Source organism: Neomonachus schauinslandi, chromosome 14 (assembly GCF_002201575.2).
Source record: "Neomonachus schauinslandi chromosome 14, ASM220157v2, whole genome shotgun sequence".
In the NCBI taxonomy this organism is placed as follows: domain Eukaryota; kingdom Metazoa; phylum Chordata; class Mammalia; order Carnivora; family Phocidae; genus Neomonachus; species Neomonachus schauinslandi.
The window spans coordinates 27,423,527-27,449,695 of record NC_058416.1 but is presented as its reverse complement, the minus strand read 5'-3'; the positions used below and the strand labels follow the sequence as shown (position 1 = coordinate 27,449,695).

Below are 26,169 nucleotides of genomic sequence, written 5' to 3'. Positions count from 1 at the left end.
TCTGCCTTTTGCGGGAGGGTTGGGGAGGAGTTACCTTTTAAAGTACAGTTTTTAGATTTAAAATTAAAAATGAGCAATTAGACCTTTGTCAACATCGGCCCAGGCTTTCGTTACAGATTTATTTTGACCTACTGAGTTGACCTTGTGGTTGCCCCTGGCGACCATGTGGGTAGCGGAACCCCCAACAAAGAGGCTCTCAGGCCCAGTCCCGGCTGGGGACCGTGTAGGTGTCACCCTGTACTAGGACGCAGCTTGTTTGAAGGTGACGGGAGGCCGATGTTGTGGGGTCCGAGACTACAGCTTTTTTTTTTTTTAAGATTTATTTATTTATTTGAGAGAGCGAGAATGAGAGAGAGAGTACATGAGAGGGGGGAGGGTTAGAGGGAGAAGCAGGCTCCCCGCTGAGCAGGGAGCCCGATGCGGGACTCGATCCAGGGACTCCAGGATCATGACCTGAGCCGAAGGCAGTCGCCCAACCAACTGAGCCACCCAGGCGCCCCGAGGCTACAGCTTTTAAAGCCTTGTAGCAAAGTAAACGGTTATCACCGGGGGCTTGCGGAACTGGTTAATCCGTAGATTGCTGGCCCCACCCCCAGACCCTCTTAAAGCCGAAAATTCGGAGCAATCTGAATTTTTGAGAGGCGCCCACACCATTCTACGTGATCCGTTACGCACTCAAGTTCGAAAATCGCAGTTCTTTTAGATTCTATCTAAATGAAATCTGTATATTAAAACAAATTGTTTAAAAATGGTAACAAACACAAGTTCAAGAAGAGTGGTTGCCAATTCTACTGAGAATGGTGCAGAATCAGAAGTCTCACCCCAGACTGAACCAGGATTCAAGGTTTCCTCTACCAACAACTAGTTTCAGGACAGCAGGGACTATGCTTTTACATTTGGAATAAAATGGGGGCGCCTGAGTGTCTCAGTCGGTTGAGCCTCCGCCTTGGGCTCAGGTCATGATCCCGGTGTCCTGGGATAGAGTCCCCCATCGGGCTCCCTAATCAGTGGGGAGTCTGCTTCTCCCTCTACCCTATTCCCCTGCTGGTCTGCTTATGATCTCTCTCTCTCTCTCTCTCTCTCTCTCTCTCTCTCACCCTGTCTCTCTCAAATAAATAAAATCTTTAAAAAAATGAATTTGGAATAAAATGGAAATGATAGAGATGCGTAGGTGGCTCAGCTGGTTGGTTAAGCATTTGCCTTCCGCTGAGGTCATGGAGCCTGCTTTTCCCTTTAACGCTGCTGCTCCCCCTGCTTGTGCTCTCTTGCGCACGCTCTCTCTCTCTCTCTCCGCCAATAAATAAAATCTTCAAAAAATAATAAAATAAAATGGAAAGGATAAAGAAAAAACACCTTCCTATACCAACACATTAACATTGGGGCAGAACTCCCTCACCCATACACACACAGAATTTTTGCGATACTGAGATTTTTATGATATGCACAGAATTGTTGGGGGGGGGATATTGGGTGTCTTATCTGGTTTATACCCAAAACCTTAATTTGGGTGGAGCATATGAATATCTGGATTAAAAGGGTCATGTCCTAAAATATAGCTTGCAAATGTATTGTCAGCAATCCCTTCTCTAATATTCTATTCCATTTTCAAGGTGAGCATCCTTCTCCTTATGGGTAAATACAGGCTAACAGGAAAAAAAAATGGTTTGTAAAAACGGAAAGGTTGGAGGGGTATTTTGTGAAATTTGTAGTGATGAAAGTGGACAAAGGGCATAAAGATAACTTTTCCCCCATACTCAGGGCTGTACCAACTTACTTGAAATTTGGTTACTGAGCAGAGACACATTTGACTAAAACAAAAATAATAAGCAAGCCATACAATATGGTATTGGCTAGTTAGTAAAATTCTTTTGGAAAAAAAAATTTCATCATTTTAAATATGCATATGACTTAGAAGAAAGATTTAGTGCTAAGGGTAATGCCCAGTTTGATATTAAACCACATATATCAGACTATTGAGTACATGGTCTACGTTTCCTGATGTTTCACGGTATACCACAGGAGGCTGCAGTCAGCAGTGTGGTCTAACTAGCTTTCAAATATAAAACAGTCAGAGCCAGAACATTATGGTCAGACTCTAGCTCTACTACCTAATCTTGGTCAAGTCACTTACTCTGTGTGTGTGTGTGGTTTTTAATGTGAAAATACATAGAATAATATGGTCATCTATTTTTACAGGGTACTGTAAGAATGAAACTAAAATAGGAAAACATAGAAAACTACACATTGCTGTCTGTGTAACTAAAGAGAACCTCTCCTAGTGTTAAATACAGTGATGGAGGGAGAACTTTAGGGAAGGCAAGAAATGAACGAAGAATGGCTGAGTGGCAGTGACAGGGCCAGCAGTTGGATGCTGTCAACTGTTTTTTCTTTCTTTCTTTTTAAAAGATTTTATTTATTTATTTGACAGAGAGACACACAGCAAGAGAGGGAACACAAGCAGGGGGAGTGGGAGAGGGAGAAGCAGGCTTCCTGCAGAGCGGGGAGCCTGATGCGGGGCTCCATCCCAGGACCCTGGGATCATGACCTGAGCCGAAGGCGGACCCTTAACGACTGAGCCATCCAGGCGCCCCTGTTTTTTTTTTTTCCCTTTAAGTTTTATTTATTTAAGTAATCTCTACACCCCAAGAGGGACTTGAACTCACAACCCAGATCAAAAGTCCCACTCTTCTGTTTGAGCTAGCCAGGCGCCCCAACTGTCAACTATTTTAAAACAGTCTCCAGAAAAAAAAAATAAATCAATTAATTAAAAAAATAAAATAAATAAAACAGTCTCCAGCACATGTAGCTCTTTGATAGTGGAAACTAAAGGATAAGACTGCTGCAGCTCATATTGCTAGGGTAAAAATAAAAATTTTAAGTCAATGCACTCCTTGTGGAAGAAACAAATATCTGCTATCCAAAAAACAAGTTTCAGGTATTTTTTTAAGACAAGTGATTCAAGTCAAAAATAAAAATATAAGAAAGAAAAAAACAGCCTGGTTCTAGACGGCTGTTCTTCTCCTCTAGGAAATGATACCACCGAGAGCAGAGAGAGCCCCGAGGCGGCAAGCTCGTGGTGCTGGAGTTTTGGACCAGCCTTGCCCAAGGACTCGGAGGCCCCCTATCCTAGTAAAAACTCCAACTCCCAGAAATCCCGGGCCCAGAAGGGGGCGGAACCAACTGTGTGTAGGCGGGGCCTTCAGAGCTAGCTGTGAACTTCTCCCGCGAGGAACTTCTCGAGAAGTGGCGGGAGCGGCGGCTATGGAAGCACAGGAAGAGAAAGAGGCGCAGGTGATGGGGCGGGATCGGGGATTTGTGGCCTCCTGGAGACGGCATCTTTGACAAACTCCCCCCGTCCGCGGATCGTCTGGGCACACCATGTTTACTTTTTTCCTACTCCTACTCTGCTGGTCCATCTTTGGTCCCGCCTTCACGACCTGCGAGCCCCACTCTGCTTAGACCCCCGGGAAAGGGTGTTTCCCTTCCTTCTCGGGGCTCTCGTTGCTTGGACTCAGGCTTGGAGAGCGGTTGAGGAGCCTCTTGGTATGAGATACCTCTCAGCCGACTGGAGTGGGACTTCCGAATCCAAAGCCACTTTCCAGCCAAGCCTCACCGTTCACTGCTGCTTCCTAGTAGGATTTTCACACCTGACCTTCCTCATCCTGCATCCCTACTCTAGGTGCCTCTGGGTACAGCGGGGCTTTTGGTGTGTTGAGGGCAACTCTTTTTTCAGACTTTGCACGTATAAATATGCTTTGGCACCTTCATACTGAGCTTAAAATCATTCGAGTGATGCAAATTATTAGCCTATACCGCTTTGTGGCTTTAGGGAAGGGTGGATTGTCTTCTGATTTTGTTCATTGGGCTTGCTCACTTGTTTCCTGACATCGGGTATCTATCTCCTTAAAGACAAATTATAATGTGAAGTAAGTAGGTTGCCAGAATATTTCTAGAGAACATTTTGTTTGCTTCTGATCAGTTCTTTCTCATATTTGCTTCATGCTATTACAATAAACAAGGCTTATAATACTTGCTTTTCTTTTAATGGTTAGGTTGCTGCGTGGTTGAAAAAAATATTTGGAGATCACCCCATTCCGCAATATGAGGTGAATGCTCGGACCACGGAGATTTTACATCACCTTTCAGAACGCAACAGGGTTCGGGACAGGGATGTCTACTTGGTAATAGAGGACTTGAAACAGAAAGCAAGTGAATATGAATCAGAAGGTGAGATTAATTACAGAATTTTGAATGAGCTAATAACTTGAGGTAACTACATTTTATAACACCAAAGAATACAAAATTAATTTAGTGTAGACTGCTTGTTAGTTTTGCTTCTTATTTCACCCAGATTTGCCTCCCACTCCGTTATTATAGCAACTTAATAAGCCATAAATTGCATTATAATGTAAATTTTATTGGTACTCTGATACCATATAGTAATCCCTAAAACGTGTCTAAACTTAGCCTGACATAAAAGCCTTTGGTTTTTCACTTACATATCTTTCTGGTCTGTTTCGGTCTCCATGCTTTAGTTTAACGAGCCATCAGGGCATCTGAGGTGGCAGCCATGAACTGCAAGACTTGAACAAATCACGTTATCACTATGTATTCATGGGATTGCATTAGAATTTTCTGCTGTGCATATGTGTCTTGAAAAAGTGCATTCAAGATACCTGTTGTTTTTATAATACAAACTACACACGAAAGAATTGACAGAAACTTTCTATGGGTTGGAATATACAAAAGAGGAAGAAAGTAAAACTTACAATTGCCCGTATTTAATTATGTGTGTGGCGTGTGTTACGTGCAATGTTTTGAATGTAGTACAGTTTATATTGTAATTCTACTATATATGGGCTTTTTCCAATTTTCTTTTAAAAATTAACATACAGCAAAATTGACTTTTTGTTTTGGTTCACTGCTTTCAGCATATATATTATATTTCTACGATATGTAGATAATATTATATTATTTTATGCAATTGCTTTTTAAATCAGGAGAAAAAATATGCACGTATGCTCTTTATAATTCTATAGCTACCTTTTCTGATACTCATTGTTTTTTTGTGTGTGCATTCAAATTATTGTTTGGGGTCACTTGCTTTTAGCCCACAGAACTTCCTTTAGAATTTCTTCTAAGTCAGGACTGTTAAATTTTCTGTTTTTGTCTATCTGGGAGTCTTTATTTTGCATTCATTTTTGAAAGATAGTTTTGCTAAATGTAGAATTCTTCATTGATAGTTTTTCTCTTGAGCACTTTGAATATGTTATCCCATTGCTTTCTGGCCTCCATTGTTTCTGCCGAGAAGTCAACTATTAATCTTATTGGGGTTTTCTTGTAAATAACAAATCCTTTTTCTTTTGCTGTTCTCAAGATTGTCTCCCTATCTTTTTCTTCAACATTTTTACTTTGATATGTGTGTTCGTGGATCTCTTTGCATTTATTCTGCTTGGGGATGTTGAGTTATTGAGTTTTTTGTTGAGTTATTCCTTGGATGTGTAAATTACTGTTTTTCAATAAATATGGTAAGTTCTCAGGCATTATTTCATTATTTCTGACTGTTTTTTTCTGCTTCTTCTGGACTCCCATTGTGCATACGTTGGTGTGCCTAATGGTGTTTCTCATTTTTCTGAGGCTCTCTTCTTTTTTTTTTTTTTTTTTACTTTTTTCCTCTCTGTTCTTCAGCTTCCATAATCTCTATTGCTTTAATTTCAAGTTCACTTATTATTTATTCTGCTACTTCAAATCTATTGTTCATTTTTTAAAAAAGATTTTATTTATTTATTTGACAAAGAGAGAGATAGGGAGAGCAGGAACACAAGCAGGGGGAGTGGAAGAGGGAGAAGCAGGCTTCCCGCCGAGCAAGGAGCCCGATGTGGGGCTCGATCCCAGGACCCTGGGATCATGACCTGAGCCGTAGGCAGACACTTAACAACTGAGCCACCCAGGTGCCTCTGTTCATTTTCTTTAGTCAACTTCTCATTTTAGTTATTGTACTCTTCAACTCTAGAATTTTCATTTAATTTTTTTTTTTAGCAATTTCTATTTCTTTTGATATTCTCTATTTGATGTAACATTGTCCTATACCTTTTGTTACTTCTTTCATCATGGTTTCCTTTGGTACTGTGAACTTCTTCACATGGCTGTTTTGAAGTCTTTTCTGATAAATCCAACATCTGGTCATTCTGACAGGCAGTTTCTGTTGCTTGCTTTTTACCGTGGGTCATGCTTTCTTGTTTTGCATTCCTATGTATTTTTTGTGGAAACAGGACATTTTAGATAATGTATTGTAGCGACTTGGAGTATAAGTCTCCCAACACCCCAGCCCCCCCAAAACTTGTTGTCATTGTTGTTTTCTTATTTGTTTAATGACTGACTTTTTTTTTTTAAGATTTTATTTATTTGACACAGAGAGAGAGAGCACAAGTAGGCAGAGAGGCAGGCAGAGGGAGAGGAAGAAGCAGGCTCCCCACTGAGCAGGGAATCCGACGATGCTGAGCTTGATCCCAGGACCCTGGGATCATGACCCGAGCCCAAGGCAGCCGCTTAACCAACTGAACCACCCAGGCGCCCTCCGACTGATTGTTTTTAATGAAGCCTATTTACCCCTGATGGTGTTAAGTCTGTGATGTTGCTCCTCAGGGAGGCACGTACTTAAGTATCCCCACAGTCACTGTGGGATATCAGGGGTTTTGGTAGGACTCTCTTTCATGGACCACATCCAACTGTGCAATTCTGCTAATTGACGGCTGATTATTGTTTCCAACAATACTGTGGGACATAAGCTGCAAGCTAATCCAATCAAATTCTGGCACCCTTAAAGGTATAGTTTCGGAGGGCAATGTTTGATATTTGTTGTGACCTAAGGATGACTCCTCTTACATGTCTTATTTTCTGCTCCTCCCATGCAAACTAACTACCCTACAGTTTAACCCGTGTCTTGACTCTACTCCCAATTGCTTTTTACTATAACTTCCACAGTTCTTGAGAGTCTCTCTAGGCTTGGACTTCTCCAGGCTCTGTTGCAAATGAATTCAGCTCCTTTGGGAAGATACTGGGAATTATCTTTTCTATGGCTTGCTTCTTCCTCTGCCCCAAATCTCTGAACCAGGGGTCTGGAGTTGGAGGTAGAGACAATAGCAAACTTTTCTCTGAGTGGCACTGCCAGTGTAGATGCTGAGTGCTTGGTGGACAGGGGAGTTCAGCAGCCTTAGGTCCTCTTGGCTTGCCTTTCCTGGTATGGAATCACTACCTCATGGCCTGGTACAAGGGCCTTGGGGTAGGGTAGAAGCTCATGCAAGGTAGAGCTTCCATTCCAAAAACAGTGGCTGGGTGGAGGAAGAGAGCCCACACCTCTCAGCCACATCCACCTAGGGCTTAGTCTCAGCAACAGAGAGCTGGTGGCAGGATGAGAAACATTGAAGTCCAATTCCTCCTGGACAGAAAGCCCTCTGGCTGGGAGCAGGGGGCATGGAGATCCCTGTGTTCTTAACTACAACAGTCTGGACTGGAGTCTCCACCTCACTGAACTGGGAGGGAGAAGGAGAGGGTGGTCTTGGTTTAAATACCACAAACTTTCACCTTCTTCACTGAATTTTCATAGATTTTCTAGAATAGATGTTTCTTTATTTGCTGTTTGTCCTTAGGACCATTTTCAGAGGCTTTAAATCATTGTGTTTTGGTTCTGGTTTTCGTTGTTGTTTTTACATGGTTGGGTTTCTTGTTTTGTTTTTTACAATATTTGCCTGTTTCACTGAGGGGGCTGGTATGCAGATCTCCTTGCACTGTTAGGCTAGAAGTCTTAACTTCCTGGTCTACTGATTTTTGACAAGGGTAACAAGACAATTCAGTGGAGGAAAAAATAGCCTTTTCAATGACTAGTGCTGGGGTAACTAGATATCCACATGTATAAGAATGAAGTTGGACCCTGCTTCATACCATATGCAAGAATTAATTCAAAATGAATTAAAAACCTAAACATAAGAGCTGAACCTAAAACTCAGAAGACAACATCAGTGTATGTCTTCAAGATCTTGAATTTGGCAATGGTTTCTTAGCTATGATTCCCCTAAACACAATCAACAAAAGAAAAATTAAATAAATTGGACATCATCAAAATTAAAAACTTTTGTTCTCAAAGAATACCATCAAGTAAATGCAAAGACAAACATTTGCAAATCATATCTGATAAGGGACTTATATCGATAACATATAAAGAACTCTTACAACTCAATAATAAAAAGATAAATAACCCAATTTAAAATGGGTAAGGAGGGGCGCCTGGGTGGCTCAGTCGTTGAGCGTCCGCCTTCGGCTCAGGTCATGATCCCAGGGTCCTGGGATCAAGCCCCGCATCAGGCTCCCCGCTCTGCAGGAAGTCTGCTTCTTCCTCTCCCACTCCCCCTGCTTGTGTTCCCTTTCTCGCTGTGTCTCTCTCTGTCAAATAAATAAAATCTTTAAAATAAAATAAAATAAGGGGCGCCTGGGTGGCTCAGTTGGTTAAGCGACTGCCTTCGGCTCAGGTCATGATCCTGGAGTCCCGGGATCGAGTCCCGCATCGGGCTCCCTGCTCGGCGGGGAGTCTGCTTCTCCCTCTGACCCTCCTCCCTCTCATGCTCTCTGTCTCTCATTCTCTCTGTCTCAAATAAATAAATAAAATCTTTAAAAATAAAAATAAAATAAAAATAAAAAAAATAAAATAAAATAAAATAAAATGGGTAAGGAGTGTGAATATACATTTCTCCCAAGCAGATATAAAAATGGCCATTAAGCCAGCATTATTAGACATCAGGGAAATGCAAATGAAAACCACAATTCCACTTCACACCTACAAGGAGGGCTACAATCAAAAAGAAAAATATTCAGATCTTGGATTATCATTTTATTGATCATTGCTAAGTTCTGTGAGTGACCACTATGCAAAAATAATAATGATCATAATAACTGTTGGTGAAGATAAGGAGAAATTGAAATCCTTGTACATTTCTTTTTTTTTTTTTTTTAAGATTTTATTTATTTATTTGACAGATAAAGACACAGAGAGAGAGGGAACACAAGCAGGGGGAGTGGGAGAGGGAGAATCAGGCTTCCCGTTGAGCAGGGAGCCTGACGCAGGGCTCGATCCGAGGACCCTGGGACCATGACCTGAGCCGAAGGCAGACGCTTAACGACTGAGCCACCCAGGCGCCCCTCCTTGTACATTTCTGGTGGGATTTTAAAATCATACGGTTGCTTTGGAAAACAGTCTGGTAATTCCTCAAATGGTTAAACATAGTTACCATATGACTAGCAGTTCTACTCCTGGGTATATATCCAAATATGAAATGAGTAAAGACAGATTGTAGGTTAATGGTTGCTAGGGCTTCATGGGTTGGGGAATTGGAATATGATGACTAAGAAATATGGGGTTTTTGGGGGGGTGATGAAAGTGTTCTAAAATTGATCGTATTGGTGGGTGCACAACTCTGTGAATATTCTAAAAACCATCAAATTGTATACTTTAGGTGGGTGGATTGTAATAAGATTTCAATAAAGCTATTAAAAATTAAAATAAAGTAAACATCTTAGTTACCATAAAACTCTTATATCTTTTCAGCCAAGCATCTTCAGAGCCTTCTCATGGAGAGTGTGAATTTTTCCCCTGCCAATCTGTCAAGCACTGGTTCTAGGTACCTGAATGCTTTGGTTGACAGTGCAATGGCCCTTGAAACGAAGGATACCTCACTAGCTAGGTAATTCTCATGACAATTTTAATTTCTGTAATCATATATACTTTAATGTCTTGACCTAAGGACTTTTTGTTTCTCTGGGTAATTCTATATAGGAAATTAACAATAAATGCAAAATTTACTTAACTCCTCCTTATCATTGCCAGTGAGTATGTGTAATTAGTTCAGATAAACTTGGTGTTGTTGAAATTTTCTTCTTCCAAGATTAGGTTTGTGAAGGTTGGTACTCATGTATATTTGGAAAGGGATTAGGTATCACTTACATTGCTCCCTATAAACAAAGACAAGCAGTAGGCTAAATTATATCTGATTGAGCATAGTGAATTTTGGTCATGTCCCCCCTTTCTGGGTACAGTAGGTTAAGTAAGTAGGGTGACAGGCATCCCACCTATATAATAATATTATTCTTTCCAACAACCCTAAGAGGAAATTGAAGCTCAGTGGAGGTGTGTTAAATAACTTCTCCAAGCTGGTAAATGGCAGAATTGGGATTCCAACCCAGGCTGACACCAAAGTCCATATGATTACCACTGGTGGCCATGTCTTAGCTAGGACTACCACTGTAACTTATAATTAGAGAACTGTATAGCTATTCTACTTAATTGCTCATATAAGGACTTGGAATTAATATGTATGCTCAGAGAGTAGTGTTTTAGGTATAAGAACATAAGGCTATATTGCAGCAGAAATCTAAACTTGAAGCAACTCAGCAGACACCAAATGCTGGTTAATACGCTAGGCCTATAACCATAGCTATATACATATACGTACACATACATACATATATATATACATATAGATAGATGGACAGATATAAATAGGTGTGTATACACACACATACACACACACACACAGGCACTGGGGAAGCACAGATGAATAGGATAATAGCTGTCAGCAAGGACAGTTTCTGCTCATGGTCATATAAGGGAGATGGGTATGTAAAACTATAGCATAGTTTGGCATCTGTAGCAATCAAAGAATGTACCAGCTGTGGCTAAGTAGCACAGAGAAAGGAGTAGTGAGTTCCAGAATGGGAGTAAATCTTATTTGAGTTTTGAAAGACAAAAGGAAATTTGCCTGAAGAAGGGCTATTCAGGCAATGGGAACAGCATATAAAAAAATGCATAGAGGAAAAATGCATGGAGGTATGAAACAGCGTGATGATAGAAAAACCCACATAGAGATGTAGTCATTGTTAGAAATGAGGAATAACTGTCATTATTGTCCTTAATGTCCATTTATATGACCAGATTCTTTTTTTAGTTTTATCCCTGCAGTGAATGATTTGACCTCTGATCTTTTCCGTACCAAATCCAAAAATGAAGAAATCAAGCTTGAATTGGCAAAACTTGAAAAAAACCTAACTGCAACTTTAGTGTTAGAAAAATGTCTACGAGAGTAAGTACCCGAGTTGGAAGTGGTGACAATGTTTATTATAAAGACAGAACATCGTCAGATTTAGTTTTGACAGTAGGTATGATTTAAAACAACACATTAGGAACTGGGGTCCATAAATGGTTTTCTAAGTAAAACATGACTTGGATGTAGATAGGGGTTGGTTGGGTACAGACTTTCGCCTTTTACTTCATATAATTTTTACCTTTTTTTCCTCTTTTACAAATAGCCTAGGGTTTTTTTTTCTTTAAGATTTATTTATTTATTTGAGATTGAGAAAGTGTGAGTGAGGATGGAACAGAGGGAGAGGGAGAGAGAATCTTAAGTAGACACCCACTGAGCAGAGAGCCTCTTGCAGGGCTCAATCCCTCCACCCTGAGATCATGACCTGAGTGGAAGTGAAAAGTTGGATGCTTAACCAACTGTGACACCCAGGTGTCCCAACAAATAGCCTAGGTTTTATAATTTTGAAAATTTTATGTGAATTGTTTTTTTACTTAAAAGTTATGGTGCAACTTAAAGTCACATCATATTTTGTTGCCCGTCCTTATTAGAGCTCTGGTATCCCTCTTTTTTTTTTTTTAAGATTTATTTATTTATTTTAGAAAGAGAGAGAGAGAGAACGTGTGTGTATGTATGCGTGAAAGCGGGGGCTGGAGGGCGGGGAGGGTTATAGGGAGAGAATCTCAAGCAGACTCCCTGCTGAGCACAGAGCCTGACTCAGGGCTAGATCTCAGGGCCCTGAGATCATGACCCGAGCCGAAATCAAGAGTCAGACATTTAATCGACTGAGCCACCCAGGCTCCCTAGAGCTCTGGTATTCCTCTTGATTCTCTGGACCTTCTTTAGGTCCCAGTTGCCCTAGAGATTAGATGCTATAGATCAGGAACATGGATATGCACAACTAATTTGATGGTATATAAATTTACTTAACAAATATTGAGTATGTATATGCAAGCACTCTATCATGTCACATTTAGGAAAGAGGACTTTGGGACCTCCATAATTCATGGAGGCTTGGATATATATATATATATTTTTTAAAGATTTTATTTATTTATTTGACAGAGAGAGACACAGCGAGAGAGGGAACACAAGCAGGGGGAGTGGGAGAAGGAGAAGCAGGCTTCCCTCTGAGCAGGGAGCCCGATGCAGGGCTCGATCCCAGGACCCTGGGATCATGACCTGAGCTGAAGGCAGACGCTTAACGACTGAGCCACCCAGGCGCCCCGCTAGGCTTGGATATATTAAATCAGTTCTTTAAGCAGCAGGTTTACTTTCTCCAAGAATAATTGGCATAGATTAATCTTAAAATTACTTAGTATTCCTTGAGAAAAATTCCAGGTGGCAACATGGAGAGGAAGATGACCTGGAAGAATACATGGTAGCTAGTCTGGGATATAAAATAAGTGTTAGAAAATCCAGCAAGTATATTACCAACTTTTGACTAATCCAGAGTTGAATCCCAAAAGTAGTGGAGTTTCTTCTTTATAATAATTCCACCAAGAAGAAGAAAATGTTTTCAATTTTACTTTTTTAAAGGGATCTGAAGAAGGCCGAGTTGCATCTGACTACAGAAAGGGCCAAAGTTGACAGTCGTCTTCAGAACATGGACTTCCTGAAAGCAAAGTCGGAGGAGTTCAGATTTGGAATCAGAACCGCAGAGGTTTGTACGAAGGACTGAATGTATTTAGTTCTTTTTTTTTTTTTTTTTAAAGATTTTATTTATTCATTTGAGAGAGAGAGAAAGAACATGGGGGTGGGGAGGGTCAGAGGGAGAAGCAGACTCCCTGCTGAGCGGGGAGTCCGAGGGGGGCGGCGGCAGGGGGGGGCTCGATCCCGGGACTCCAGGATCGTGACCGGAGCCGAAGGCAGATGCTTAACCAACTGAGCCACCCAGGTGCCCCTATTTAATTCTTTTCAGATTTCTTATTGACCTTCATCCTTACAACTAGACAGTATTATTCCTACCTTTTTACAGATAAGGGAACTATGGAGAAGATAGGTAACTTGCTCAAAGTCATGTAGCTGCTTAGCAGTGGATCCAGATTCCAACGCAGGCAGCCAGGCCCCGAAGCCCAGACTCTTAGCAGTGCACCCATCTTGTGGCAGATCTGTGACTGTTTGAAATGATCCACGTGCTGCATACAAGTGCTTAGATGCTGGGGCGTCTGGGTGGCTCAGTCATTAAGCATCTGCCTTCGGCTCAGGTCATGATCCCAGGCCCTGGGATCGAGCCCCGCATCGGGCTCCCTGCTCCGCGGGAAGCCTGCTTCTCCCTCTCCCACTCCCCCTGCTTGTGTTCTCTCTCTCGCTGTGTCTCTCTGTCAAATAAATAAAATCTTAAAAAAAAAAAAAGTGCTTAGATGCATGTATAGTTTTTCATCTGTGATTTATAGCTTCTCGTTACTGTGTTATATGATGAAAATATGAAATGGTGGTCACTTTCAAAATACTGTTTTTAACCGAACTCTGTTTTTTGGAATTATAGGAGCAACTTTCAGCCAGAGGCATGGATGCTTCTCTGTCTCATCAGTCCCTAGTAGCACTTTCAGAGGTGAGCTCAGTTTAACCCAATTTAGCTTTCTTTAAAATCTTAGTGCACAATCTACTTTTTCTTTGTATAGAGCTTTGTTCACTATTGACCTGTTTTTCTTTACCTCTGTACTTTATGTTCACCAGTATTTATACCTTTATTACTTGGTTAGCTTTAACTATCCTCACGTTTGTTTGGTTTCCTTTATTTATTACTATATGCTAGAAACTCTTTGCTAGAGTTGGTTATATGTTATTGATTTGTTTATAAAATAAATTTATTGAGGGATTATGTGCTAACCATCTAGGTCCTCTTCTTCTTTTTCCACTTACAGTAAAAATGCAGTCTGGAAACTCCTATAGGATGCAATTCTAGGTTTTTAGGTTGTATAAGTGTCTCATTTATTTTGGTGGGAAGAGGGAGAAAGAGGGGGTTTTGTTTATTTTATTATTATTTATTATTTTATTCTTAAAATTTTTTACACTTTGATTTTTGGAATCTAAAGTTGACAATTCATCAATACATATTTGAGATCCTAATTGTTCCCTTACATTCTGATTCCTCTTCATCACATTATTCTGTACTCTTAGACAGCATTCTTCTAAAAGAGAAGATCCTCTTCTCTTTCTTTTTTTAAAGATTTTATTTATTTATTTGAGGGAGAGAGAGGAAAGAGAGAGAGCATGAGCGGGGGACAGGAACAGAGAGGGAGGCAGAGGAAGAAGGACAAGCAGAGTGCGCTAAGTGTGGAGCCTGGTGCGGGGCTTGATCCCAGGACCCTGAGATCATGACCTGAGCCAAAACTAAGAGTCGTACGCTTAACCATTTGAGCCACCCAGAGCCCCTATTCTCTTTTTAAAAAGATTTTATTTTTTAAGTAATCTCTACATCCCATGTAGGACTTGAATTTACAACCCTGAGATTAAGAGTCACATGCTGCATGGACCGAGCCAGCCAGACGCCCCACTTAAATCCTATTCTTAATAAATGGGAGTATAACTTTCCTTTTGTAAGCATCTTATAAGGATTATTTCCATTGGAAATAAGTTTGTTATTCAGATATCTTTGAACCTCATTTGACCTATTGATACAATTTGATACATTATTTAAAATATCTTAATGTTAATGCTTTATTATGTTTTATTTCAGAAATGAACAGTGTTTAGTTGCATTATGAATATCTCTATCACTCTGTGACTCCTGTGTTTTTTCCACCCCCAGAAATTGGCAGAACTAAAACGACAGACTATACCTTTGAAGAAAAAATTGGAGTCCTATTTAGATTTAATGCCGGTAATTATTTTTATGAATTTAAAAAAAAAGTCATCTCCAACTTTCCCCAAGGGTACTAAATGATCATGAGAATACTAGGTCCATGTTTAAGGATTTAAAGTCTGCTAAATTTCAGTATTGTATGTTCACTGGATACACTTCTGTAAGGTTTTTGCCTTTTGAAAAAGACTGTTGCACTTTTTCTCCTTGAGTCCTGGGTGATGCAATATAACCTCTTCTTGTTTTATTTTTCTTTAAAAGAACCCGTCCCTTGCTCAGGTGAAAATTGAAGAAGCAAAGCGGGAATTAGTAAGTAGTTCCATTTTTTTTTTCTTCTGATTTTTTAAAAAGAAAGAAAAAAACTGCTGATAAAGCTCCCTTTATCTTTCTTCTTTCCTTCCTACTCAAAGGTAAACCACAGTCCCAAAGTTGCTATGTGTCATTACCATGCATTTTTTAAAAAATTTTTTTTGTTTTTTTAGTCAGCTCTACACCCAATGTGGGGCTTGAACTCATGACCCCGAGATCAAGAAGAGTCATGCCCTCCCAGCTGAGCCAGCCACGCACTCCACCATGTATTTTTTAAATACTTTTTTGGATATGTGTATATATATATATTTTTTTAAGGTTTTTTAATTTATTTGACAGAGAGAGACACAGCGAGAGCAGAACACAGCAAGGGGAGTGGGAGAGGGAGAAGCAGGCTTCCCGCGGAGCAGGGAGCCCAATGTGGGGCTCGATCCCAGGACCCTGGGATCATGACCTGAGCCGAAGGCAGATGAACAACTGAGCCACCCAGGCGCCCCATATATTTCTTACCATAACAAATACATAGTGATTTTTTATCTCTTTTAAATTTTTGCATAGATTTTCCTGGCTGGAAAAGGGGGGTCAAGAGACAAAAAATATTATAGGCAAAAGAATTAACAAAGGTATAAGAGCTAAAAAAAATGGAGGACTTGTCTAAGCTTTGGCAAGTGATGTAGTCCAGATGCTTAGGAGTATACAATGGATGATAGGGCTAAAGAAGATCAATTGGTTTATGATATAAAGGATCTTAAATATAAAGAGGGTTGAACTTGGAGGCTAGAGGGGACCACTGAACATTGCTGTGTGTTTCTTTATTTTCTAAGCTAAAAAGAAATGTGATCAAAGCTATGCTTTTTTTTTTTTTTAAGATTTATTTATTTATTTATTTGACAGAGAGAGAGAGACAGTGAGAGAGGGAACACAAGCAGGGGGAGTGGGAGAGGGAGAAGCAGGCTTCCCGCAGAGCAGGGAGGCCAATGTGGGGCTCAATCCCAGGACCCTGGGATCATGACCTGAGCCGAAGGCAGACACTTAACAACTGAGCCAGCCAGGCACCCCAAAGCTATGCTTTTTGATTAGGACAGTTCTTTAGAAAGATTATTCTGGAAAAAAGAAAGAAAGATTATTCTGGAATCAGTGTATAGGGTGGATTGGAGGAGGAAGAAAGAAAATTGCAGAAACTGATTGGCCTATTTTGACCAGGGGAGAAGTAATGAGAAAGTGGCAATAAGAGTGGGAAAGAGGTGGGGCGCCTGGGTGGCTCAGTCGTTAAGCGTCTGCCTTCAGCTCAGGTCATGATCCCAGGGTCCTGGGATCGAGCCCCACATCGGGCTCCCTGCTCAGCGGGGAGTCTGCTTCTCCCTCTCCCACTCCCCCTGCTTGTGTTCCCTCTCTTGCTGTGTCTTTCTCTGTCAAATAAATAAATAAAATCTTTAAAAAAAAAAAAAAAAGAGTGGGAAAGAGGTGACGTGAGAGAAGTTGCAGAAGTACTTTGCTCAAACAGTAGATGTCGGAAAAATGGGTTCATGTATCTTTACACTGATACAGCGACTCATCTCTCTAAAGGGTTTTTCCCCCTGGAGATGTTTATTAGAATCAGGAGTCTGAAAACTTTTGGGGTGTGGAGAAGGGGGAGATATAAAAGCAAGAAATATCTAAAAACGTATTTAATATTTATAATGGTATTTGTTTAATTTCTTTTTTTAAGATTTACTTATTTATTTTAGAGAGAGAGCACACCAGTTGGGAGAGGGGCCGAGGGAGAAGGAGAGAGAGTCTTAAACAGACTCCACACTGATCATGGAACCCGTTGTGGGGCTCAATCCCACAAGCCTGAGATCATGACCTGAGCCAAAATCGAGTCAGACGCGTAACTGACTGCACCACCCAAACATCCCTGAAATTCTGTTTTAATGTTTTTCTTTTTTGCTTCCCTTACTTTAAATAACACTAGAAGTTAGACCACCTGTTTCATGTCCTTGTTTTTTGGGGGGGGGGGTGGTCTTTTTTTTTTTTTATTCTTATGTTAGTCCCCATACATTACATCATTAGTTTTAGATGTAGTGTTCCATGATTCATTGTTTGTGCATAACACCCTGTGCTCCATGCAGAATGTGCCCTCCTCAATACCCACCACCAGGCTAACCCATCCTCCCACCCCCCTCCCCTCTAGAACCCTCAGTTTGTTTTTCAGAGTCCATCGTCTCTCATGGTTCGTCTACCCCTCCGATTTCCCCCGCTTCATTCTTCCCCTCCTCCTACCTTCTTCTTCTTCTTCTTTTTTTTTTTCTTAACATATATTGCATTATTTGTTTCAGAGGTACAGATCTGAGATTCAACAGTCTTGCACAATATGCCCTTGTTTATAGAATTTATGGTGTTTCTTTCTTCCTTTAGGATACCATTGAAGCTGAACTTACAAAGAAAGTGGACATGATGGAACTGTGACCAGTGTCAAGTAAGCTTCATCTTCCCTAACAGAGTACATTGAGTAGGACTTGAAAGAATTGTTTTCTCTTGGCCTTCCTTAATAACTTAACTCCTGTGTTCTTAGATGAGATAGTAATGTCACTGTTGATAAACAGTGGTTTCTGGTTATATATTGCATTTCTGTGCCCAAATACATAGTTTTCATATTAAAAAGCATTGTGGGTTCTCTATGTTGCTGGCAGTTAAGTGTCCCTCACTGGGTCTCTTTGGTGAACATTATGACATTTGTCATGCAGTCACTTATGAGGTCAGCTAAGTGAAGAGAAGAGTTCTGCAACTTGGTTATGTTTCTCCCACTCCTCCCTCCAGGGCTCTGCTGTCATTCCTTCTGATCAGCTCACCTGCCTACTTCCAAATGTTAATATATGCAGGAATTTAGTTTATGAAAGAGATGACCTTTTAAATCAGTAGTGGAGAGATGGATAATTCAACACATGGTGCTAGATCCTTACTTTACACCTTATGTCAGGATAATCCCAAAGATCAAAGATTTAAATGTTAAAAAAAAAAAAAAAGAGAGAGTGAGAGGAACCATGAAGAAGCTTTAATGTTTTGACTCTTAAATAATCGTACAGTCAGTCAGTAACACGCATCCCAAATCCAGGAGCCATAAATGAAATGATAGAAATATTTGAAAATTTGGAAATATTAAATATTCCTGTGTGGTAAAATCTTTAATAAGTAAAATCAAAGGACTTCACAAATGTGGTGTAGGGAAAAAGAAAGAAATTTTTCACTATGTTCCTTTTTGTACTTTTAAGAATTTTGCACCATGTGATTAGGAAGCAATCAGTTAAAAAAAAAAAAAAAGAAGCAACCAGTTTTGTTTTGTTTGCCATCAGTTCTTTTTTTTTTTTTAAGATTTTATTTATTTATTTGAGAGAGAGAATGAGATAGAGCATGAGAGGGGGTAGGGTCAGAGGGAGAAGCAGACTCCCTGCTCAGCGGGAAGCCTGTTTCTCCCTCTCCCACTCCCCCTGCTTGTGTTCCCTCTCTCGCTATGTCTCTCTCTATCAAATAAATAAATAAAATCTTAAAAAAAAAAAATTTCCCTCTCCTGGGACGCCTGGGTGGCTCAGTCGTTAGGCGTCTGCCTTCGGCTCAGGTCATGATCCCATGGTCCTGGGATTGAACCCCACATCGGGCTCCCTGCTTGGCGGGAAGCCTGCTTCTCCCTCTCCCACTCCCCCTGCTTGTGTTCCCTCTCTCACTGTCTCTCTCTCTATGTCAAATAAATAATAAAATAAAAAATCTTTAAAAAAAAAAATTTCCCTCTCCTTTCCCACAAATATGTGGAGATAAAAATACGAGAGACATTTGTATTTCCTTTTTTGGAAATTGTCCATATCATTTAGCCATTTAGGCATTAGTTTGGTCTTTAGCTTAACAATTTATAGAGGCTCCTTGTGTATTAGCTAAATTAATCTTTTGTGGTTTGCATTGTAAATATTTTCTTCAGGTTTGTCATTTGTCTTTTGACTTAATTCCAGTGTTCTTGGTAAGGCAGCTTGGTAGATTGATTGTGGAAATGACCACAGTAATTCCTCTTGCCCCTGTGCACTCATCCTTTATATTGTGAATTTGCCACTTGTCCCGTCAAGAGACGAATCTCCACCTCTTCTTTCTGACTGGGCCTTATGATTTGTTTTGGCCAACGAGATAATAGCAAATATAACAAAAGCAGAGGATTAAAAACTGTGCCTCAGAGCTTGCCCTATCTTATGGCTCTGGAATTCTGAAACCACTATGTAAAGAAACTTGGACTGTTGAGGATGAGAAACTACATGGAGCAGAAACAAGTAATTCCAGCTGAGCCTTGCCCCCACCCAAGACCAGACAGGCTGCCAACTGCCAACGGTGTGAAGGAGGCCTTCTTAGATTATCCAGCCCTGGCCACGCCCCCAGCAGCTGCAGAGATCAACTAAGCTGGCCCAGGCCACAAAATCAACACATAATATCATGAGAAATAATAAAAATGATTGTTTGAAGCTTATTTTAAGTTTTGGACTGGTTGTTAGCTAATTGATAAAAGTAGCTTGTGACATAGTGTTCAAAGTAAAAGGAGAGCAAAAGAAATACACTGTAAGAACCGAAGAAACTTGGTACCAGCAGAATTTTATAAAACAGTAATTATATTAAATGTAAGTGAGAAAATGTTTTAGTTAAAAGATCAAGATCAGGGGGCGCCTGGGTGGCTCAGTCGTTAAGCGTCTGCCTTCAGCTCAGGTCATGATCCCAGAGTCCTGGGATTGAGCCCCACCCCGTGTCGGGCTCCTTGCTCGGTGGGAAGCCTGCTTCTCCCTCTCCCACTCCCCCTGCTTGTGTTCCCTCTCTCGCTGTGTCTCTCTCTGTCAAATAAATAAAATCTTTAAAAAACAAAATGAATAGACAATCCGCAGAATGGGGGGAAATACTTGCAAATCACATATCTGATAAGGGACTTATATCCAGAATCTGTAAAAATTCTTACAACATAATAAAAGGCAAACAACCCAATTAAAAAATGAGTAAGGGATTTGAATAGACATTTCTCCAGCGAAGATGTACAATGCCCACATAAGAACATGAAAAGATGCTTGATATCACCAGTTATCAGGGAAATGAAAATCAAAAGCACCATGAGGTGCTACCTCATACTAAGATGGCTAGAATAGAAAAGACATAGTAACAAGTGTTGGTGAGGATGTGGACAAATTGGAACCCTCATACACTAACGGTAGGAATAAAATGGTACAGTTGTTTCGAAAACCAGTTTGGCAAGGTCTCAAATAATTAAATATAAAGTTACTATATGACCCAGCAGTTCAACTCCTAGGTATATACCCAAGAGAAATGAAAACACAGGTCCACACAAAAACTTGTATGTGAATGTTTACATTAGGATTATTCCTAAGAACCCAGATGCCCACCATCTGATGAGTGGACAGACAAAATAGGGTATATCCCTGCAATGGAGTATTATTCATCCATAAAAAGGAATGAACTACTGATATATGCTACACCATGGATGAACCCTGAGATCATTATGCTAAGTGAAAGAAGCCAGTCATAAAGACCATATGTTATGAGATTCGATTCACATGAAATGTCCAGAAACAGACAGAAAGCAAATTGATGCTGCTTAGGGCTGAGAGGATGAGAGATATGGGGTGATAGCTAAAGAGTACAGAGTTCCTCTTGAGGTCATGGTTGCATGTGTCTGTGAATATATCAAAAACCATTGAATTATATACTTTTTTTTTTTTTAAGTAGGCTCCACGCCTAGTGTGGGGGCATTCAGTGCGGGGCTTGAACTCATGACCCTGAGATCAAGACCTGAGCTGATATTCAAGAGTAGGACACTTAACCAACTGAGCCATCCTGGCGCCCCAAATTACATACTTGCAATGTGTGAATTGTATGGTAAATAAAGCTGTTGAAGGGAAGGTATGCAGATTAAAAAAGTAAAGCTGTTTCTATTTGCAGATGAAGTTAGTGACGTGAGCATCCATCCCTGGAAGGGGTATGTGAGGTGTGGGCAAGCAAATATCCAAAGCAGCCCAGAATTAAACCTTTTGTTCTAATTCCATTTCTAGGTCTCTAACCTGCATATTTTCTGGAAAGATCAAATATGCCCATATGGAAGGGTTTGGAGAGCAGTGTATGAGAAGGAGCCTCTTTTTTTTGTCTCTAATTCTGGCCCCTGGACTGCATGTCTATCTATAGAGAACCACTGCTTTACCCCAAAATACTTCTGCATTGATCTCATAAGTACAGAGACATTCTTAAATAATCATAGTAAAATGGTCAAATTCAGGAAATTTAACATTGATAAAATACTACTATCTGATATATAGTCCCTACTCAAATTTCTCTAATTGTCTGAATAATGTGCTTCATGGGTGGGGGGATGGGTGAAATAGATAAAGGAGAGTAAGAGATACAAACTTCCAGTTACAGAATAAATAAGTCACAGAGGTGAAAAGTGAAGCGTAGGGAATATAGTCAATAAGATTGTAAAAATGTGTTTGGTGACAAATGATGACTGACTGCACTTAACCGTGGTGAGTACTGAGTAACGTATAGAATTGTTGAATCATTACATAATGATTGTACACCTGAAATTAATAGAACACTATATGTTAATTATGCTTCAATTTTTATTTTTTTAATGTTTTATTTATTTATTCATGAGAGTCAGAGAGAGAGAGAGAGAGAGAGAGGCAGAGGCAGAGGGAGAAGCAGGCTCCCCACCCAGCAGGGAGCCCGATGCGGGACTCGATCCCAGGACCCTGGGACCATGACCTGGGCCGAAGGCAGACGCTCAACCATCTGAGCCACCCAGGCGCCCTATGCTTCAATTTTTAAAAATGTGGGATGCTCAGGGGCATGTGGCTGGCTCAGTTCATGGACTATGTGACTCTTGATCTCGGGGTTTAAGTTCAAGCCCCACATTGGGTATAGAGATTATTTAAAAATAAAATCTTTAGGGGCGGGCGCCTGGGTGGCTCAGTCGTTAAGCGTCTGCCTTCGGCTCAGGTCATGATCCCAGGGTCCTGGGATCGAGTCCCACATCGGGCTCCCTGCTCTGCGGGAAGCCTGCTTCTCCCTCTCCCACTCCCTCTGCTTGTGTTCCCTCTCTCGCTGTGCCTCTCTCTGTCAAATAAATAAATAAAATCTTTAAAAAAATAAAAAAATAAAAATAAATAAACCTTTTATCCACCTGAGCATCCTACATTTTTTTTTAAAGATTTTATTTAGTTATTTATTTGACAGAGAGAGGCATAGCGAGAGAGGGAACACAAGCAGAGGGAGTGGGAGAGGGAGAAGCAGGCTTCCCGCGGAGCAGGGAGCCCGATGCCGGGCTCGATCCCAGGACCCTGGGATCATGACCTGAGCCGAAGGCAGACGCTTAATGACTGAGCCACCCAGGCACCCAGATAAAAGGTTTATTAAAAAACAAAAAAACAGGCTTCCTAACAATTGTTTTTCCAATCCAGGGCCATACATTGTGTGTTGTTGTCTCTGTCTGAAGCCAGCTTTTGATACCTGGTTTTGACCATTTTGCTTTTACTGTTTCATTACACCCCCATTTCTAGGTCTATGAAACTTTTCCCCTCCAAATGAGCTAGTCCAGCCAGGTTGGCACAAACCTAGGGACTATGCATATTGAGGTCCAAGCCCTGAAGAGTCACTGTGCTTTGCCCCATGTTCTGCCCTGTGGGAAGGGCAGTATTCCCAAGAGATTTGCCTTTGCCTATACTAAATTAAGAAGTTGTGACCTAGGTAGGGCCTCGAGTTTCCAGCAGAGTGGGATTAGCTATTACAGCTTCTGCTGCTTGGGAGGCTTGTGAAGCTCGATACGGGTAAGAAGTGTAGCATGAATGAAAAGATGTTCCTCATCAAAATGTGTCTGAAGCTATTTTAGGAGTGGACTGAGGATTGCGTGTGTGGATGTCCTTGGAGCCTGTCTGGTTGCCAGGGGATCTTTTTCTTGTGCTTGATCACGGGAGCACGTGACAGATGGCGCACCACAGCCTGGGTAGGACCCTGTGCCTACATGTCCTGGCTTTGATGAGACACCACCCAAAGAGGCCACTCTGCCAGCTATATTTAGTACCATGATGCACGCATGTCCTTCTGACCTTAGCTTCCTCTCACGTTGTACAGATAATATATTTTTAGGTTTATCTCACAGCGCCCAGCTCTCACATTTACAGTTTTCTTTAAATTCTGCAGCAGTGGTCTTGGGCTGACAGCCTGCCTCCGCCGTGTTGGGAAAAAGAATTGCTCTCTCTGCCTTTTCAGGATCCAGATTTTCTACAGCATGTTCAGACGCTAAGCACGAAACCTCGTTCTTATGCGTCCTAGCAATGTGACCTTAAGGACGTCATGTAAACTCTCAGGTGTCCAAAGGATATAATAGCTGCCCTCCCTCCCTTATCACTTATTCCATTCATTCACTTATTTAGCAACAAGCTTTATTAAATACTGTGTGTTAGGTTGTGGGGCCTCAGAGATAATAAGAATTTCCCCTCAGTCTCAGAGAGGCAGTTTATAAATTCACAGAATATCAGACTGGAACGAATTGTCCAGTCCAAATTTTAGTCTTATAGACCAGGAAACTGAGGCCCAAAGAAATAAAATAACTGCCCAGATGTCACACCCAGTCACTGACCAAGTTGGGATTAGAACCCAGATCGCTTATTTCCCAGCCCAAGGATCTTTGCTCTGTATCACCTGCTTTTAACTAAACTGAAGTGAGCTTCAATTTTCCTTACATAGCCTTACATTAACATTGTAAAATTAGTATCAATGATTGAGAAAATATACAGTAACTAAAACCTAATATGAAGTCAGAAATTAATACCATTTTGGGGGTGCCTGGGTGGCACAGTCTGTTAAGCGTTCGACACTTGGTTTCCACTTAGGTCATGATCTCAGGGTCGTGAGATCAAGCCCCGTGTCAGGCTCCATACTCAGCACAAAGTTTGCTTGGATTCTCTCTCCCTCTCCCTCTTTCCCTCCCCCCTTCTCTCTCACTCCCTCTCTAAAATAAATAAATGTTTTTTAAAAAGAAACTAGGGGTGCCTGGGTGGCTCAGTCGTTAAGCATCTGCCTTCGGCTCAGGTCGTGATCCCAGGGTGCTTGGGATCAAGCCCCGCATCGGGCTCCCTGCTCGGCGGGAAGCCTGTTTCTCCCTCTCCCTCTCCCCCTGCTTGTGTTCCCTCTCTCACTGTGTCTCTCTCTGTCAAATAAATAAAAAAAAAATCTTTAAAAATAAGTAAATAAATACGATTTATTTGTTAATATGAGAGAGAGAGAGGAAAAGCGTGTGCACCTGTGTGCACACAGGAAGGGGCAGAGGGAGAGAGAATCTCAAGCAGACTCCCTACCAAGCAAGGAGCCCAACGCAGGGCTCAGTCCCACCACACAAGATCATGACCTGAGCCGAAATCAACAGCTGGACGCTCAACCAACTGAGCTACCCAGGCGCCCTACCATGATCTTATATAGCATAATCGTGTAATCTCATCATTCAGGTATTCACATAATCATGTACTTCTCATCACCTTTGCCTTATTCGCTTGATTATAAGGAAGCCACTCTTGTCTGTCCTCAAGAGTGGATCACACAGGTCACGAACACCGGGAGGCAAGAATCATAGGGGCCACCACAAGAGTCTATCCACACATCATTTCTGCCAAGAAGTCACCTGTTCATCTTAACATTGTTCATTTGAAAGTAATGTGTATTTTTTCAGTGGCTGCTTTTAAGATTTTCTCTTTGGTTTTCAGCAACCCCATGATATTCTAGGTGTGTTTTTCTTTAAACTTCTCTTTTTTTTTTTTTTTTAAAGATTTTATTTATTTATTTGACAGAGAGAGACACAGCGAGAGAGGGAACACAAGCAGGGGGAGTGGGAGAGGGAGAAGCAGGCTCCCCGCAGAGCAGGGAGCCCGATGCGGGACTCGATCCCAGGACCCTGGGATCATGACCCGAGCTGAAGGCAGTCGCTTAACCAACTGAGCCACCCAGGCGCCCTCTTTAAACTTCTCTTAAGTTTCATAGAACTTCTTGTATTAGTGGCTTGATAGTTTTCATCTATTTGAGAAAATTCAGCCACTATGTCTTCAAATACTGCTTCTGCTTTATTCTCTCTTTCCTTTCTGGTATTCCCAATTACCCACACATTAGCCTTTCTCACTGTATCTCATATGCTTCTTACACTCTTTTCTGTATTTTCCATCCTTTTTTTCTTTCAATTTTTTCTGTCTTTTTTCTCTCTTGAGTCTGGATATTTGTACCAACCTATCTTCCAGATTACTAATCTTCTTCTTGTTAATCTGCTGCTGTTAGGCATTTCCTCCCCCTCCCCCCCCAAATCAAGACACAGCTTTTATTGTATCTTTAAAATATCACTAATAAGTCAGAGGAATCATCTGGCATCTTGCTGTTTCTGTAGCTGGGCAACTTAGCTCTTGTTCATCAGCCTGCTGAACTGTGTTCCTTTCTCAGAAACATAGATCCCATCCAAACATTTTCTGGTATCCTTGTTTTTAACTGTTGTGGCTTACTGAATCAAAGCAGCTGAATTTGGTACAAGTTCAATGTCATTTCCTTTCAAGAATTAACTCCCCGTTCTGGGCTCAAGATATTGAGCAAGCGATACTAGGCCTCATCTGAACCCCATGTGTATTTTTCACCCAAGAAATTTTTGGATTTCAGTAAGAGAACCATTCTCCTGAATAACAACATTGATGAGAAGTGAGCATACGCAGACCACATCTTATAACAGAAGCCCAGTGTAACACCCTTGATCATGTTCTGTACGTGACTACACATAGTGTGAATGGTAGCCAGTTCCTTGCTATTTCTCTGCCATTTGTCAACTCGGAGCCTCTTCTTTTTCCTTCCAAGGAGACTGAGATCTACATTGATGCGTTTGGAAGTCCT

At 41.0% G+C, this 26,169-nt stretch overlaps 1 protein-coding gene across 2 annotated transcripts; it reads left to right on the top strand.

Moving 5' to 3' along the window:
• The first annotated feature begins 3,198 nt into the window (after window positions 1-3,198).
• Window positions 3,199-26,169, top strand: HAUS1 (HAUS augmin like complex subunit 1). Of its 2 annotated transcripts, XM_021686333.2 has the most exons (10): window positions 3,236-3,291; window positions 4,053-4,227; window positions 9,599-9,734; window positions 10,995-11,129; window positions 12,669-12,792; window positions 13,618-13,683; window positions 14,884-14,955; window positions 15,196-15,243; window positions 17,641-17,701; window positions 26,134-26,169. In XM_021686333.2, exons 1-9 carry the CDS (start codon window positions 3,262-3,264, stop codon window positions 17,689-17,691), a joined length of 837 nt encoding a protein of 278 aa, XP_021542008.1. In that variant the 5' UTR covers window positions 3,236-3,261; the 3' UTR covers window positions 17,692-17,701; window positions 26,134-26,169. The 2 variants fall into 2 exon arrangements, with proteins under 2 accessions (XP_021542007.1, XP_021542008.1); XM_021686332.1 differs by lacking the exon at window positions 26,134-26,169 and having other exon boundaries at window positions 3,199-3,291; window positions 17,641-17,889.